The sequence below is a fragment of the Spodoptera frugiperda genome, chromosome 25 (assembly GCF_023101765.2).
Source record: "Spodoptera frugiperda isolate SF20-4 chromosome 25, AGI-APGP_CSIRO_Sfru_2.0, whole genome shotgun sequence".
NCBI classification, from domain to species: domain Eukaryota; kingdom Metazoa; phylum Arthropoda; class Insecta; order Lepidoptera; family Noctuidae; genus Spodoptera; species Spodoptera frugiperda.
Window position 1 is genome coordinate 19,998,349 of NC_064236.1, and position 18,857 is coordinate 20,017,205.

Here is an 18,857-nt window from a genome sequence, read left to right on the forward strand (position 1 = left end):
AACACAACAATATTTTGTTCAACCCAAGAATAAACGAAGAATTAAAATATATATATATATAAGACAATTATTCTATTTTTATGGAATTTACGACAAATTAAACCATGCGTTGCTCTGTAAATCAAAAGTTTTTTATTTTAGTATTTTACAATGAATAATCACAACATAACATTACTGTATTGGTAAAACTTTACCTGTAAATCAAAAGAAACGACATTTAAAGTTATATTGTCGCTCTTATTCCACTAATTAGTTTATAACAAAATAAATTAAATTCAATTCTTTGACAAATAAAAAATCATGACGTCTCCCGTCTCCACCGACACTATCGTCAGCGCCACCTATCGTCTCAACATGTAACCATTATTTCCTTTACATCTCCCCCTTAAATTGAAAATTCCTCTGGAAATTTTCACTTTTCCAATATCCCTTTATTTATTCTGGTATGGGCACAGGAGTCAGTTTAGTAATATGAAACAGATTTGATTCCTTCTTCTTGTGGCCTGTATTAATCTTGTATATTGATTGTGATACTTTTTCTTCTATTTTAAATGGACCAATCCTTAACTCATCCAATTTTCTTCTATTTAATTTGTGTCCATTTTCAACATATACCATATCACCTACTTCGAAATTATATTTTATTCTCTTCTTATTTACTATTGTTTTATTGTACTCATGTGATTTTATAGATCTCTCTATTGCAGTTTTTCTATCTCTCATCCAGTCACTTGTTTGTTTTTCCAGTTTTAGTTCATTGGGTATTAGTGAGACATCGGTGCCATCCATTAGGTATCTTGGTGCAAAACCTGTTATTGAATGTTCTGTATTGTTATATTTGTCTACACAATTATGAGCAATACTCGTCCATGCTGTAGTATTTGGTTTTTCATTTAGCTTGCATCTTATTTTATTTACCAGTGTTTGGTTAAGCCTCTCGTTGAGTCCATTGGAAAAAGGTGAGTTTACTGCAGTGAAAATTAGTGTGATAGATTTTTTGTAAAAATGTTTTAAATTCTTGTGAATTTATCCCGGGGTACTGATCAGTGAGTACTATACCAATTTCATGACAATTCGGTACATTATTTAAAAGTTTTATGAAGTCTTTAGCACTCTGTGTCTTTGAATTTACTATATAAGCGTATCGAGTAAAATGATCGACTAAGAGGTGCAGATATTTCTTAGTTGACCTAGAACCTCCGAATCCCCCAATTGTGTCTATTGAGACAATTTCCAATGGTTTTGTAGCAGGACCTAGGTACGACATTAAACCATATTTTAACTGTCCTCTTGTCTTATTCTTTATACATATATCGCATAATTTACATGTTTTTGTTATGTTTTTAGTTAAATTCCTTGCTGTGTATAGTTTTCCTATTTTCTTTTGCATTTGTTTTATGCCTATGTGACACATATTTTCATGAATTAATTTTACAAATTTTATACTAAATTCTTCTGATAGTATTATTTTTTCTTGTTTCTTTATCTTTTTGAAATATATATTGTCTTTATAAATCAACTTGTTTTTGTATTTTTTTATATCTTCATTATTTTTTTGATCTGTCAATATGTCACTCAATGTTATTAAGTTAATTATCTTTAACTGTTCATGTATCTCTTTATTTGGTTCTATTACTGGGTTTCTGCTTAAACAATCAGCTTCTACGTTATCCTTTCCTGGTGTATACTTTATAGTGAAGTCGTATTGTGATAAATAGTAAGACAGTTCTCCCAACTCTTCATCGGTTCTAGATTTGATATTTAAGTTTGCCAAAGGTTTGTGGTCAGAGAATACTGTGAAACGTTTGCCTATCAACCAGTATTGCCAGTATTTTATAGCTTCTTTAATAGCTAAGCATTCCAAGTATATTGCCTTCTTTTTCTTCTGGGCTTCATATAATTTTTTTGAGAAATATGCCACAGGTTTTTCCTTTCCGTCAGGTTGAATTTGTTTAAACACAGCTCCAATTCCTGCAATTGATGCATCTGTGTATATATTTATTGGCAGGTCTTGGTCAAAAATTTCTAAAATGGGTTGTGAGCACAGCAACTGTTTTATCTTCTCAAAAGCTTTTTGACAATCATTTGACCAAATAAACCGTTGGTTTTTTCTCAGTAAATTATGTAGTGGCTCTAAAATAGTTGAACTGTTAGGTATAAACTCACGGTAGAAGTTGATTTTTCCTAAAAGCTGTCGAATATTTTTCTGATTTCTTGGTGTTGGAAACTCTTTTATTGAAATTAAGTTGTCTCTCAATGGTCTTACAGTGTTATTTTCTATTACATGTCCTAAATATTTTACAGAATTAGTTGCAAATCGACACTTGGTGAACTTTAGCCGGAATCCTTCTTCTTGAATTGCTTCTAAAAGCTGTGATAAATGATTTATGTGATCTGCATATGATTTTGAATAAATTAAAATGTCATCTATAAAATTTACAGCGAAGTCTTTTAATTTGTACTTCTTTAGTATGTTGCTTAAAATCCTTTGGAATATTGCAGGTGAGGTTTTTAAACCGAAGGGCAAGCATGTCCACTGGTAATGGCCTTCCTGGGTGACAAAAGCAGTTTTCTTTCTATCTTCTACTCGCAATGGAATAGACCAGAACGCTGAGTTGATGTCTAATGTAGAAAAGTACTTACAGTTTCTTGTTTTGGTTACTAAGTCCTCAATCAAAGGGAATGGTTGAGCCTGAGGTACCACTATTTTGTTTAGGTCCCTGAAATCAATACATAATCTTGTTTTTCTATTGTCTTCTTTTTTGAAAGCCAAGGTTACTGGTGCTGCAAATGGGCTGTAAGATTGTTCTATAAGGTCTCTTTCTAGCAATTTACTCACTTGTTCTTCTATCTCCAGTTTATCTTCTAATGAGCATCTGTAGGGTCTTTTATGACAGTATGTATCCACAAGTAGATCAATGTGTGCTTCATAGTTTTTTACAGTTCCAATATCATATTTGTCTTTTGCAAAGCTTGATTTGTATTTACTTATGAGTTTATTTATATCAGATTTTTGTTCATTATTCAGATGACTCAGATCCATGTTAAATTCTTCATCTTTTACATGTTCATTAAAATTTACAATATTCAAATCTTCTTTGTTAGTGCTTGTTTTCATATAATTTTCAAAATGCTGTCCTCCTTCTGTTTTCTTTTCTTGAGGCTTCTGTGTGATTTCTAAATTTTCATCTTGTATCAATTTAAACTCTTTTATTATATCAAGTCCAATTAGAAAATCATATTTAAAGTTTTCTCCCTCTACAACGTAAACACCAATTTGCTTCTCTATATTAAAGATCTTAATTTTTATTATTGTAAATCCTTTTGTGTTTTTGACACCATTAATTGTTATTAGGTTTGCATTTTTGTATACATTATGGCCTTGTTTTTTTAATCTTAATAACTTAGAATTGATTAAGGATACGTTGGAACCAGAATCATATATACCTAATATATCTAATTTGTCCTCCAATGTTAGTTTTACCTCAATTAATGGTGTGATTACTCGTTTTTTGGCTCATTGTCACTTAATTCCACATCTAGCACTGTATTGTTCACATTCCTTCTATAGTTTCCCTTGTAGTTATAATCTTTATTTTCATCAGATTGTTTATTGAACCAACATTTTTCTTCGGCGTGAAAACGGTTCCCTTTATTTAATTTTTCGCATATTTTGCAGGGCATTTTCTCACTTTTCAATTGACTGTCAGATGAATTTCTTTTAAATTTGCTATTATAATTTTTTCCTGTTTGTTCATGTTTACCAATTTCCTTAAAAAGATTTGCAGTTGAAGTTATAACTTCCTTATCCATTTTGTACATTATATAATCAGGTAGACCCATAATGGTGAGATTAATCAATGTTTGTGTGTCAATTTTGCTATTTATTTCTAATAGTAATCTTTCTTTTTTAATGGCATATTCAAGTAATGACCCTCCTTGGTATTTATAAGTAAAAGTATATGAAGTTACAAGAATAAATTACACAGAGTTCTATTTTGCACATTCTCATAATTACATGTTTATTTTTCATGCAAATATGGACACGTGTTAAAATAAATTTAACTTCAAATTGTACAAAGTTTGCGTCGCGCTATTCCGCGCCGACTGGCGGGACTCGTTGACGATTTCACTGCAAACGAGTAGAAAATATGCCAATACAAACATGTGACGAGTAAATTCCCTTGTCGTTCCACCAAGTTCCTCGTTTTGGAATAAAAATAAACTGAATTTACACGTAGTAGTCAGACAAGTAAATATTGTTGCTTTTCCTCGCTTTTACTTAATTAGTTTTGGCTCAAACTATCCAGATTTGATCGAGATAAAATATATTTCGTTCTCTCACTTGTCTTATAGGCAACACAATATTCTTAGCTTCACTTTATCAGACCTTAAATCTCCTTAAAGCCCATTACAACTGTCATGGATGTTCTGATATCCAATATTATTATTTAATATTCAAGCACAATTGTGACTCCCTTCAAACATTAAGATAAATGAGTAAAATGAATGAAAATATTAAATTCCTCACTTTATTAAAAATTAAGTCAGATCTGTTCATCTGTTTCTCGTCACGCGAAATGTTGTTTTATTCAAAGAACAGGGAGCTTCCGCGAATTTAAATAAGCAAATTGCAAATTTACTCCGATCGGTTAATATCAATTTTAATCTGAAGTGTATCAGTTAACGTATCGCTCTTCGTAAATTGTTTGTCAATCGTGACATCGCCATCTATCGAGGGATAATAAACGGAGTTGACAAGATACGAGTCGGTAGCCATTGTTATTATATTCTAATACATAATATTTCAAATTGAAATATACGAATACCGTAACTAAAGTTTTTATTGTTCTTAATCAACTTACCAGTAACTAAATAGTCTCAAGTGTCTAACGCATAACTAAAATCTCTTACAATAACAAAATTAACATCTAATATAAATATTTCGCACGAAATCGGCCGTTTAAAAGAACTTAGACTTGACAAGATCAGGTCCGGAATCATCGTACTCTTCTTTGGTCAGCCAGAAACCTTGCAAGTTTGGAAAGGAGGCTAGCATGGACCCTCCCACCCAGGCAGCGTACTGCCTCACGGGGATCGCGTCTACACGCGGTCGCACGTCGCGCGAGGATTTCTTCAGGTAGTGCGTCAGTTCCTTATTGAGGCGCTCTACAAAACCTAATGTCATTGTAGCGCCGCCAGAACACACGATGTTGCTGTAGAACATGGACCTGTCGAAATATGAAACGAATGTGTAAATAGTAGAAATATTTGCAATAGTTGAAGTTAAGACTGCCTCGTTGGCCGAGTGGTTGCAACTGCGACTGCCGGGCCAGGGGTCTCGGGTTCGATTCCCGGGTCGGGCGAAGTATTACTGGGCTTTTTTCGGATTTTCGAAAATTTCTCAGTGGTAGCACGGAGTCTGGAAATGTGCCCGGTATATGGCAATAGGCTCACCACCTATTACATGGGACTCACAATATAAATTGTGAAAAGTGGGTGTACACAGTGGCATTACGTGCCATAATGTGCACCTCTGCCTACCCCTTCGGGGATTAAAGGCGTGACGATATGTATGTAGTTGAAGTTAATTTAAATATAAATGTTAGAAAATGTTTACCTATAATCAATATCACATAAATCGATACTGTGGCAAATGGTCTCCATTATATTTTTGCACTTCAGGTCTTCAAGCTCGGGTTTAAAGAAGACCTCTGGGCAGAGAAACCGCTCCTCTCCCAGTAGTAAGTCCTGACCATCCGGGAGGGTGTACCTAACCTTGCTATCATATCCTGATGATTCTGCTAGCTCCTTATCGTAGTGCTGGGATACGTAACATGTTTCTTTCTAAAAAGTCAAATATTAATGTGTAGGGTCTCAGCACACATATGGGATCGGAAAGGGATCGTCACCGTATCGCCTCGAGCCGTTCAGAATGGTTTGTATTAAACTCCCTACTGCAACGCACACTAATCGGAATAATAACGTAATCGCCTCGCCTCGGAACAGGCTCCGAACTTGAATTCCCGCGCTTACGGCTCATCGTCCCCACGCTTACGTTTCTCCGTCCCGGCGCTTACGTCTCTCCGTACCGACTAACTATCGTGTTAGTCTAGTCGGTGTCGCCTAGCCGTAGCCGAGTTGACGTACAGGCGCTGCTGATACGCTTTCGTTACGTGCATACGGTAGGTTGACGCCTGGTTGACAGCGAGGCGAAAGGCGTTACGGTTACGATCCCTTTCCGATCCCATATGTGTGCTGAGACCTTTAAACGTAACTAAAATACAAATTTTTCTTCTAATACCGATTTACCAACCTTAATTTTTTCAATGAGATCTAGTTCATATGGAGTTGTGAGTGAATACCCAGCTTTGAACATGAGATTCTGCAGTCTTTTAGTCAGCATATTGCCAGTTATCGGCGAGGTGAACGTAGCGTGCCTCAAGGGGAACCCTTCAAACACCGGTGCCACGTAGGAGCAGGAGTGGCCGCACTCCCAGACAACGCCAGATGTCCTGCCGTATGCATTCAGCACCAAAGCCGTTGACTTTGCAATGTAGAGCGAGTCAATGGCGAAGATTTCAAACAATATTTCAGCCATTTTTTGACTAGATGATAAAAGAATAAAATATTATAAAAAACGTAATGCTAGAACTATATTTATTATTTTTTTAAAGTCTCATCTCTATCGCACATACTTATCATTCTTTGACGTAAGAGGATGCACCGAGTGCAAAATCTTCGTAGACTCTGGTGGTACATGCAGTTCTTTGTAGAAGACGTGATGCCACAGCATCTCCATCTCATTCCAGTCGTCAATGAGACCTTCCTTCACCGGGTACACCAACTTGGATATACCCCGGTTTTTAATGGCTTGAGTCCCACAATACACAATCGGTAAACCGTCCAGGAGACCGTCGCGACGAAACCTGTACAACAAAAGCAATAAATTAGAAAATATGAAACAAAAGCTCCCAAATAAAGACTAAAAAGAATATTTTTTAACACAATCATTTGTGTTTGTTTTCCCGAGTAATTGTATTTATTTTAACCTTGGTTTTGATGTATTCCGTTAGCTCGTTTGTAAATAGGTACCGGAGGACTATTGTTTCTTCGATCGCTTCCAATCTACCTTTTTCAATATCCAATTAAGAGGAAAAGAAAAGTAATGTTTACTTAGTACACTAGACTTTGTATCACAAATATTAAAACAACATTTAGCTGAAAACATACATTAAGTTAAGAGCTCATTATAATAGCTATTTTGGTTCGCTTCGTAGATCATTGTACGGCAGGTGCCCGCTTATATTTCGTACGGCGCTCTCACCTTAAGGAAATATTGTAAATGTTATGCTGCGGTCTGCCCTGTACACTGTATGCTATTCATGTTAGCAAGCTATTTTTTCCATTTTGCATTAAGTATTGCCTAAATTTTAAAGTATAACAGCAAGTTTCGTCACATTCCTTTATCATCGGTACGAATAGGCATTTTTATCATCAACTTTAATGTGCAAAATGTTACCAGTTTACAAACTATCTCTTTGTAAGGATTTCATACAATGACACCAAATAAAATAATACTTTGTATACAACTCATGTACTCAAATACAATGGCGCTTTCATACTCCCACACATGGAGGATCACATGGCACAAGTTGTGGCCACACATTTAGTATTCCAACTGAAGTAAGTACAAACTGTTGAAATCTGTTCAGCTGGACTGTGTCCGCACTCGCAGCCCACAGCGACATGTGTGCCCCGCACTCAGACAGACAGACAGAGGCGCTCAAACGTGATACACTGCAGGTCAGCTCAGTACACAATGAGTTACAAACGAGCCATGCATTGTCCAATATAAGTACTTACCGCGAAACTTCTGCCCGCTGAGGGAGCAATGCGGTCGGAACACCTCGGAAACATTCCGACGGAAATTTGCATAATGTCATTACGCTTATTATTCCCCGGGAGGATTCGTAGATTTGTGTATTTCTATATCCACTTTGTTGTTATTTTTGCAACAACCAGTCGAGAGAAACTCGTGCAAACTACGCGCAATTAGGAAACAAAAATATTTGGACAAAACAAAAACATTCCAGCACGGAATCAATTTAGCCTCAATCACTATCAATCAAATTTCAGCGTGAGCAACAAAAAATTCACAACAAAATAGTTTACGTGCGGGATATGAAAGACCAACAGTGTGCCAGCTGCCAACATTCTCAGGCTATAAAAAATAGTGCAAACAAGTTATTGTGGCGCTCAGCTATGGACAACACGCTTGTCCCCACACACGACACTTTTGTTGTCCTTTCTATTGAAGCTGCATTTGAATTCGTACTAAACCGTCGCCAGCAACATACGACAAATTATTCTAGTATTTTCTGTTCTGTACTTCAAAAACGTAGTCAACATTTTCTTACATATGCAAGAGTTATTTTAATTTGGTTCGGGTTTTAAATTGGCTCTATTTGCGTTCATTTTGCATGGGTTCTTGTATAACTGCCGGGAGTGTGCTCGAGCGGCAATCGTGCGAGCGTTCCTCGAGCGTCAACTCGCAGTGGAACTTACACACAAAGGAGAAGTTAATACAATGCATGCCGTACTTTCTTTCTTATAACTCAACCACTACCGCTTTGGTACTTGTAAGTGTTCACTTGAAGTTAGCATTCTCGTGTAGCGCTCTTTGAGCATTGTTTTGAGTACATTTGAACGTCACCACTAGCGTCTTTATAACAGTTTGTATACGGTATACATTTAGATTTATTAAAGAGCTGTCAGATGTGGGTCCGGGGATGTAGCGTGGGCACAAACAAAAGGACGCGATGAGATCCCACTGTGTACCGTTATGGGACGGTGACATAATCATCTAAATTGTTTCCCTTGTTTGAGAGTGGCTGACAGGTGGACAGTGCTTGTGGCCGGTACAAATAGTACTACTAACACAGAAAATAACTTACAGCTCTATGGAAATCATGAACGAAGTTTTTTTCATAGTACGACATCAATACTCATTTTTTCCTAAGCGACAAAATACTAGACGTATACTAAATACTAAAAGTATTTATGTAGTCGCTCGGAAAAGTGAAATCAAACCCGGTGCGCCCTAATTAAAACTCCGTCTAATAGCGACGGCAGTAGAAGTTAAAAAACAAGTAATAAACCATTGTGGCAAGTTTCGCTACACGAAGTAAAATACAGAAATGAGTGTAGCGGCTAGGTAGCCGGACTTAGAGGCGAGCCATTGTCGTCCATCTGTATAAAACTAGTTCCGAGTTGAATGGAACTTGACCGGCGGCGGTCCGAGTGCTCCAATATTTCTGACTTTCTATTCTGCGGGATAACGTAAGGACTATGATATTAACCGCGCCATGTGCAAGTTTTTAATGTCTCATACTTGATGTTTGTTTTCTCTACAACTTTCTACAGCTACAATATAAAGTTGTAAATATATTTTGTGTCGAGCTACGAAATATTTACAGTACGTGTTGTGACGATCAATAAGGTCCAAGATGGAATTAAGGGGAACAGTTCCGTTGAGTTAGAAAGTATTCGACTAAAGCTGAGTATGAATATTAAAATGAAAGTTAGAGTTAGGAGTAAGTTGACATTGTTTTCATTCTGTTGTAAACATAATTACAGATACTAAGACTTGAGACTACAGAAGTAAATTGTATTAAAGAAGTTATTGGACCGATAGTTGTATTAGTCTTAACGTTATTATGTTTTAAATAGTAGCAATTGGATTAATTTAAGTTTAGAAAATATTTACGATTTCCGAGTCGGGCAAAGTATGCATAACTGGAGGTTTATCGGTTTTTCTCAGAAATTTCCTCGGAACATTTCTCAGTTGTTACTGAGAAATTGCACAATTCTATACTGTGGAAGTGTGCCTAGTATATGCCAATAGACCCTACCCTATTACATGTATATAGTACAATGGCACTAAGTGCCGTAATAAGTACCTCTGCCTAATATCCACCTCTGGGGATAAGAGACGTGACGATACCGATTAAAAAGGTAGGCAAAGAAGCTACTCGTGTCACGCCAAATTAAACAATCAAGATGCTGTGTTTAAAAGTGAACCACTTTTAATCTAATTAGATTTTCAAAAATGTAAGCTATTTTAAAGATCTTAGATAGAAATTTAGCTTAGGTACTATTAGGATACTTATTTATATCTTTCTATATTCCTATGACTTTTTTTGGGATGGATCACCTCATGGTAAGCAATTGCTGTCGCCCATGGACACTTGAAACACTAGAGGCGTTACAAGTGCGTTGCCGGCTTTTGGAGGTTAGGAATTTAAGGGTTGTCAGGGAATCGGGTATTAGGAAGATTGGGAAGGGGGGTAATTGGGCCTCCGGTAACCTCACTCACACAACGAAACACAACGCAAGCGTTATTTGACGTCGGTTTTCGGTGAGGCCGTGGTACTACTCCGGTCGAACCGGCCCATTCGTGCCGAAGCATAGCTCTCCCCTCCCACACTTAAATTACTTGCTACTATTATAATGAAATAGTTACCTGCCAACAATATTGGGCACCATTGTCCGTGGAGAGGGTTCCCCGGCGAACCCTGCCTTGAAAGACTGTGAACCAGCATCGAACACCACTCCAAGAATGTCACCGGACATTTTTTTCTCTTATTATTTATTCTTTATTATTTTTCTCCTCAAAATGTATTTCAAAATCGTGGCCTTCGAGATTTTGATTGTATTGTCTTAATTATCGACATAGGTACCTTTGTGTGTAGGTGGCTGAGGCTATGGCTTATGTGCGATGCCTGTCAAGCCTATCTAATATTATTTTGATAAACGTATATTCATAAACCGATATTAAAAACCATAAATTAGTTACACCAACTTTAACTTTAAGATGAACGATCTCATTAAAAGTAAAATGCTCCATACATTTCTTGGCTTGTCACTTGGAATAGATACTCCATCTGTTAAATTAAGAGCTACAAGTAATTCTCCAGTATGATGGCAGCAGGCTCGTGGCCTCGATACTCGACACCTAATCCAATATTGTACATCTGAAAGCTATTTTGGTTCAGCCCTGAGATCCGATCGTTTGCCATTTTAACTAGATTAAATTGAAACATCTTGTTTCACGATTAATCCTCACTTAAAATACTGATGAAAATGTGAGATACGATGTATAGAATTGCTTTTGTCAATTTACTTTCTTAAAGAAAAAACATTAACTTTCTACATACTCTCAACGGTTTTTTCTATTTTCCAACAGTTTTGGTCGGCGTTCGTCCCGTGCGCTACGCAGAACAAAGACGCGGTGCAGCTGACTCTGGAACAAATCGACGTGATCAAACGCCTCGTAGAAAAGTACCCTCAAGATCTGCAGTTCGCCACATCGGTCACAGGTGCCTATATATTCTATAAAACTTCCTATATCGATTATAGGTGATATCATCACATGCAGTTAAACGGTTAAAGTTAAAAGTACCTTTAGCCGACGAGCATACATTGAACGACTGTTGATGAAGCGAAAGAGGTATATAAGATTTGTAGCAATTGGTGTTCCGTAGTATCTGCGTACCACTCACGCCTGTCGTGGAGTTATGTATATATGTATGTATCTATTGCGGTTGTTATAATAACTTTTCATTCATTAAATCTATTATTATTATTGTGATGAGATGTTTCTCATCACAATACAAGCGTGGCAACTAATCTATATTGAAATAGTCTATAGCAATAACTTCAGCAAACTGTGCAGAGACGATAGTGGAAAATAATAGTCTAGAATAAGTTATTCCTTTATACAAGACTATTGGTTTATTAGTAGACAAGTATGCTCATACATGTTCAATGAAAACATTTAGTAAGCATTCATAATATTGGCATCACTGAGTAAACTGGTGTAAACAAAAAACGAATTTTACACTGGCAACACAATACACATGGTTTTGAAAAAAAAATCCTAATGAAATACTGTATGTATGTAGATACCGCCTCGCAGCTCAATTCGTATTCATTTACATGTTTAAACTCGCTTAGCTGTCCACGTGTTTTACAAATTCTGCGTGTTATACTTTTTTACTATTTTGCGACAAAAAATAAGTTATACTACACAGCTGGTAAATTTAATCCGTTTAAAAAATATACCTAAAATTATTTCAGTCTTTTTTTAGAGGAGTAAATCATCTAGTTACCGCTCCCGCCTCGGGCGAGGCGAGAGGGCGTGTCAGGCTCTTACTGACTAATAACCACCCCGTTCCTATTCCTGTTTTTCGAGCCGGAGCTCCGGTAAACCCGATAGGTAGTATGTAGCTTCATATCAAACCCTCGTAACTTAATCCACTTACAAAACATATATAGACATGTTATGTTCAAGAAAAATTAAAGTAAATTCTATACTTAATAGCTGAGAGGATTATTGAAAGCTTATTATAGAAGCGGCGACAAGAGCATTGTCATTAATGGTTGTCCCTCGAGACTCGCTGCCGCTGCAGTACACGCTCCCTCTTAAGCTGTTGTAATAAATACTACAAAAGTAGTATAGCAAAGACTGAGATAAAATAAGCATTTAAATCTGTAACAGCAACAAGTGAAAGTACGTGCTTAATATAGCCGTATTGCGAGAAAGAAAATGTTTTGTAAAAATCTGCTTCGAGATTCTGTATCGCTACATTGTTCGCAATAATCCTTGGATTTTGTTTTTGTGTTACGGTCTTAGATGTTTTATTTCATCCAAATTTATAATAACTCATTACTTATTCGGTACAGTAAGAATTAAAGTTACGAAAATATTTTAATTATAACTTACTGTGTCCCAATCACTGACGTCAGACAGTCAGACGATACTATAAATATTTCAAAGAACAAAGAACATTTCTATACCAAACGATAAACCAAAAAGGCAAAGATGAAGATAGCAATGCTTTAGAACCACTAACAAGATCCTTTTGCCACCTTACAGTTACGGAAACGCGAAAAAGAAAAATACAGCAAGAAACATCTTTCAGAAATGAAATGAAAATATTAAAATGTAAACTGTATAAAAGAAAAACGTTTTTTGTTTTAAACGATACCCCGAGATGTCGTAGTACGCGTACTACGCCGTTTCGGAGCGACTAAACTAATTTGTAACTTTAAAACCGACTCGCGGCGGATATAGCCGGATTTGTCGTGCACCGTTCTTGTAATTTATAGTTTTTGTTTTTCTTCGTATTATTTTTCTCTTTCAGCGTTTTGATTTATTCGTATCCCGTAATTGTATGAATATTTTGCGTAATTGAGTTTGCAAGATATCTTATTAATGTAAGCGTTGTAGGAAACTCGTTTGTTTCATAATATTTACGATCGTCGGCTTCATCGTGTTTACAAAATGAATGTTTGTAATGAAATATGGATCTATATTTTATGCGAGATTAAAGTTGCTACGATGTTTTTACGTCTGAATCTTTTAACTCAGAATAATCTACATAAAAATATAATATTGCCAAAGTTAGTCGTCACGTTCCCCTTTCTAAGTAGAAGTAGAAAAGACAATAGACTTCTTGGTAAGTACTTTTCTAACAATGGCGGCTGCCCCGCGCAGTGACGCCATAAAATATTCATCCCAACTTTCGTGGCGCATTCACAAACGTCATTAATTCATTTAACCTCCCCTCCGTATGAATGTAATATTCATACAAAAATAGAGGGACTTCAAGTTTGAAAGTCCATCGGCGAGATTAGCTCTCTGTACATTGAACGCAAACTTTGTAGGAGAGCTACAGTGTACAGACTTAAAGTTAGTTTTTAGAATAAATATAATATTAATATCTGCCCCATCCATTTGCAAACAAAGAAAGATACTCTAAGTTTAAATTTAGTAGATACACTCCAAACTTTAGCGTACATTATTTTAAATAATGAAAATGAATTAATCACCGGTATAAATAATAAATAATACTACTTTATTATTATCCCATTTCCAAAATTCATTCACGTCTAAATCGAATCTATTTCATAGGGTTAAATATTGATTAAAAATTCACCAAAACAACTTTTTCTATAGACAATCCAACAAGCAAAAGCTTGTAAGATATAGGAACAGAACAATACATGCATAGTATATACAGCATTTGAAAGTGAAACTGTCTGCTTAGAGCCACGCTGGCAGTGAGATGGTAACCCAATACCTGCAGTTCAGCTTACGTTGCTAGCACAGACAGGGATTACACAGCTTACACGTGTAGGCTAGGCATTGTTGGCCAGTTCTACGCAGTCTGTGGAGCTAGATCAACAGGACGAATTACAACCATGATTTATTGCGTTTACTTAAAAACTGTTGATGATTATGTTAAAAGAAAAGGTTAAAGTTAAGGTTAAAATGACCGAATCGAGAAAGTATTGTTAAAGTGTTTTGTTTTCAAAATCATGAGTAGGCCACGGCACGGATTCTGGAATTTTGTAACTGGTTGAAAGTGTAGATGTCACAATATGTTCATCTCTGCTTACATCTTCGGAAAATAAAAGACGTGATGTTATATTATGATATATGTGACAGACCTATATAATAAAATTACATTTTTCTGATTCGTTACTGATATGATGAAGAATGATACTGACAGAAATAGGACGCTACAAATATTTATTTCTTTATCAGATATCCTGGAGGCCCACAGCGCGCGTCCTCGCAAGATCGCTTCGCTCATCGGCATTGAGGGAGGTCACTCTATCGCCAACTCTTTGGGAGTGCTCCGCTCCTACTATCAGCTGGGAGTGCGGTACATGACCCTCACCCATACTTGCAATACCCCATGGTAAGTAGAATTATGCAACCCAAACAACCAACACCGAATGTATTCGCAATATAGAAGTTTTATCTCCGTATTTCTGCCCCCTTGTGTAAACCAGTACAAAAGATTTACAATCACGAATATTTTTTCGTTTGTCCACAAAAAGTTCGAAATAAATTATTCATGTCCAGCCCTCGACTCCCGTTTGTAGCAATGCAAAGTTTGCAACTAAAACTGCAATTAATTGTCCCCGAAATGGCGTATCGGAGATCTCGTATAGCACTTCGTATTGTGGCGTAGTGCGGTGTAGTGTGGCGTAGCTTCTCCTGTAAACATTTGGTTCTGTTTGCTTACAATTCCGCGCAATTAGTGTTAAATTAATACATTCAATGATTGCAGCATTTAACAAATCTTCTTTGAGCAAGATGTTTACTTTTTAAGTTAACGAAAAAATATTTATATTTAAGTAACTTCATATTTAAGTAAAACAAATATTCATTTGAAGCATCTTGTAAATGTTATTTCCAGAAATGAAACTGAAAAATAAATAATTTTAATTTGGTGCTCTTTGATATTCCTTCGAGTTTTAATTTCTCTCAGATAGTACTTTCATTTCGTGATTAATATAGACATTTCTGGTCCAGATGAAACCAATTTCAATTCTGCTACGAAGAAATAATTAAATATCTATTTTGAGTAAGATTTTATCAACATTTTCACTTGAAGCAAAAAACATTTCATATTTCGCAAAGAAGAAAAAATATAATTTGTAAATTAAATTAGTCGCTTTTTATATATTTTTCGTAGTACAGAGATACGGTGCGCTCCTTAAAAGTCAATTACAAAAATATCCGTATTCGCGTAAACATTTTTGACGTCAGCCGCGTTGTTTCTCATTTCCTACACAAAACCCGGCAAATGGGAAATTGCCGAAAATTCAATTCTCTCACAACAAAAGAAAGCGGACAATTATTAAAACTGAACGTTGTAAAGAATTCACTTTTAGCTTAACGAAGTTGATATCTTGCTTCAAGTGGAGCCGGCGAGCTCACCTGTTTGTTTTCGAGATTATGTCACAAGACGGACGAAATAAGACTTTGATCATAATTACGTTGGATATCAAGTGAGATCGTGATGAACGATAAACTGCTCTCAGAATATTTGTATTCTTCTTTCTAAAAGACTTGACTCAGGCCTTGACTTAAAATGTTTTTGCAAAATGGCAGACGGAGCTTTACAACAGACGGCGGTTGACACTAAATTAATTTTAAATTTAGAGATATAAAATCAGAGTACCTATGGTGGTACTCAGTGAATATTAAAAAGGTAACTTGCTTACTTGCTTAGAACGACATACTAAGCTTTGAAGTATTTTGTTGACTTTTAAGAAAGTAACTTAAACTTAAGAAAACTTTGTACTACCTTTATAACACACACACACACATACAATAGAATTTTTAGTTTAGTTCTCTAAGATTCCTGGCATTTTGTATTAAGCATAACTGTAGCCAATTGGTAGCTTTACCTGCAACATATAAAGTACAAAAGTAGGTATGCACCAATCATATACCTTCGCCACGTCTTAAAAATAAAACAATGTTTAAAAAGTGAAGGCGATAAAGTAAGTAATTATGTCCGCGTTAAACTCAGAAGCATGTTGAGTGTCAATCAAAGGCATTAAGGCTGGACTGAACCCCTCGCAATTCACTATCCTTAAAGAATTATCCCTTCTACAGGAATATCCTTTTATCCGCGCTTTCGTCCGACACTTTGTTAGAAAGACTCACTCGTGTTGTGGCTTGCTCTCCGAGCTCCGATATTTTATACTTTTTCAACTGTTGTCCCATTTTACCAAACGTTCGTTAAATCTATTTTTCTTTCCTTTCTCTTTGAAATTGCCTCGAATAAAGGGTTCGCTTTTCACAGATAAGGAAAACCAGGTAAAACCAATAAGATTTATTCTCTGCTTTATCTACATAGTAAATTTGTGAAATCCGATGCATTCGTATTGTATTCTTTGGTTAAATTAAACGCGGAGCAGGCGCAACTAAATCGGCCATTGAGTCTCGCAGTTTAATATTTCCTGCAAAACATCCTGCTAATTTAGACCAGCCTCCTCCGTCCCCCTTTATTTCTTAAGCCATGTAAATGTATAAGTAGATACACTGCGTATTTCCTCGCCGACTCCCCTTCCTTTCCTTTTGACAAATGAGGTGTTATTCCATTCATAGGAAAAAAGGTACGATATTACAATATTACTTGTGCGTGGCTTTTGTGTACCGGAGGACGGATTGAGGGATATATCTCCGCGTCCTCCGCGTCCTCCTCCCGCCATCGATACTTGTTGCATTGACAGTTTCTGTGTCGGCGGCGTCGACGTTTCTCCGGTAAATTCTACATCGGTTTTATTTTTTTCAAAGCTTACTTACTTACTCAGTACAAGTAATAATAAAGAAATCTTTTTGAGGCAAATTATAACTGAACTTAAGCAACATGAAATATTTTGCCAAGATTTTATTTCATTCCGACAAATAGGTCACCCGGTTAATGATTTGGGTGGCAAACTAATTCATTATTTTCTAACTAGATTTTTATTGCCAAAAATTCTTAAGTATTCTTAATTATTGGAGAAGATGGAACAACTTGACAGTAAATAATGTAAATCTGAGTTGAGCGTGGTTTCTAATTTCGGTCGCTAATCTCCTTGAGCGAAAGGAAAATGATATCAATCAGCTTCGCCAACACGAAACGACATAAAATCAATAACCAAATACTAGAAGGTCGCAGTCAACGGAAGATTTCGTTATTTTACACTTTTTGGAAGATGAAAAGATAAAGGTATTATAAAATTTACTCAAAGTTCAGTATATGAAGGTACCTATCTACTGGTATCATTTTCCCTTCCTGCGTTCTATCTTCGAACGTATAATTAGTTGTAAGTATCATATATCATTACAAAAATCTATTTTTTAAGAAGTGTTACAAGTCCAAGGTACTAAACACTCAACCAATTAGTTCGGTTAGTTCACTAGGGTCCATATAACCCTGGATATTGTAACACTTATTACACCGCGAGATCGTACTGTAAATTGTTAATTGAAACTTGAAAGCAATATAGAGCCACGTCGGACTTAAGAAACTTGGATAAGAATAAGAAAACTCAATCACGGGTTTATTTTTAATGGACGTATAAGTTGTGTATTTATACAAGTTAAAAGTTATTAAGCTAAAAGTTACGCAAATACAAACACAAACTACTGCAACCATACAATTTCAGATTTTTGTCACGCAACGCATTCATAGCAAATATTGAATTATCTGGAAGCGCACTCTTTCATGAATCATACGAAGGGGAAAAGTAAAGGGGCGCTGCAAAAATAAAATAAAATCCTGAAATGAAAAATTAAATACCATACATAAGCCTGAATACTTTTTTGATAAAATCTGTCATGGTGAACATTTTAAAACACGTGAAAATCTGAAATTTTAATTTTGTTCTGAAAATATGTGATGATATTTAATATGCGTGGTACCGTACCGTTCCGGAATTTTTAATCTTATTTAAAAATATTTAGTTTTCATCATTGTAAGCGATGAATTTTGAACAGCCGTGATTTAGCTATTTACTCGTTCTAAAATGAAAACTCTATAGGTTACACTTTTTAACACATTGAACGCCGTGGTGGTCACCGGTGACCGACGTTAGCGGAGGATTTGCCTTCAACAGTTTTCTATTGGCAGTCAAAGACTTGAATCATGTTAACAGTTACAATTCTTGTTTCGTTGGTTTAATAATGTGAGAAGCAGCATATTAAAAAGAACTGTTGCAGTGTACCGTATAAAAAACTATCAGGTTAATGGATCCGCTGTATTCATATCGCCAGGTAATTGGTTCGTAGCAGCGATATTTAAAAATGGCTGAAAAAAGCTATCGTTCAGGTGAAACTGACAAAAAAGGCGAAGCAATCATTGCCCCGGCGAGCGGCGGGCGGCACGGCGCGTGACATGACGCGTTACACGCCACGCCAGTCAATTATACCAGGAACAGTGTCGATATACCAAAACCCACTAAATATATGTATATTTATAAAGTTGCATTAACAGACTAAA

The 18,857-nt window shown here is 36.0% G+C and overlaps 2 protein-coding genes across 5 annotated transcripts in view; one reads left to right on the forward strand and one right to left on the reverse strand.

The window, feature by feature from the left end:
• Positions 1-18,857, forward strand: part of LOC118268421 (dipeptidase 1) — a 161,924-nt gene that overhangs the window by 112,299 nt on the left and 30,768 nt on the right. For all 4 annotated transcript variants that reach the window (XM_035582904.2, XM_035582928.2, XM_035582922.2 and 1 more), the window contains exons 5-6: positions 11,249-11,381; positions 14,615-14,771. In XM_035582904.2, the coding sequence (XP_035438797.1) occupies positions 11,249-11,381; positions 14,615-14,771 (290 nt within the window). The remainder of the gene's footprint in view (positions 1-11,248; positions 11,382-14,614; positions 14,772-18,857) is intronic.
• Positions 4,836-10,699, reverse strand: LOC118268456 (uncharacterized). Its single transcript, XM_035582962.2, has 5 exons — positions 10,526-10,699; positions 6,699-6,929; positions 6,317-6,608; positions 5,621-5,847; positions 4,836-5,231 (listed from the first exon to the last, which is right to left on the reverse strand). The coding sequence occupies exons 1-5, from the start codon at positions 10,633-10,635 to the stop codon at positions 4,964-4,966; spliced, it is 1,128 nt and encodes a 375-aa protein (XP_035438855.1). The 5' UTR covers positions 10,636-10,699; the 3' UTR covers positions 4,836-4,963.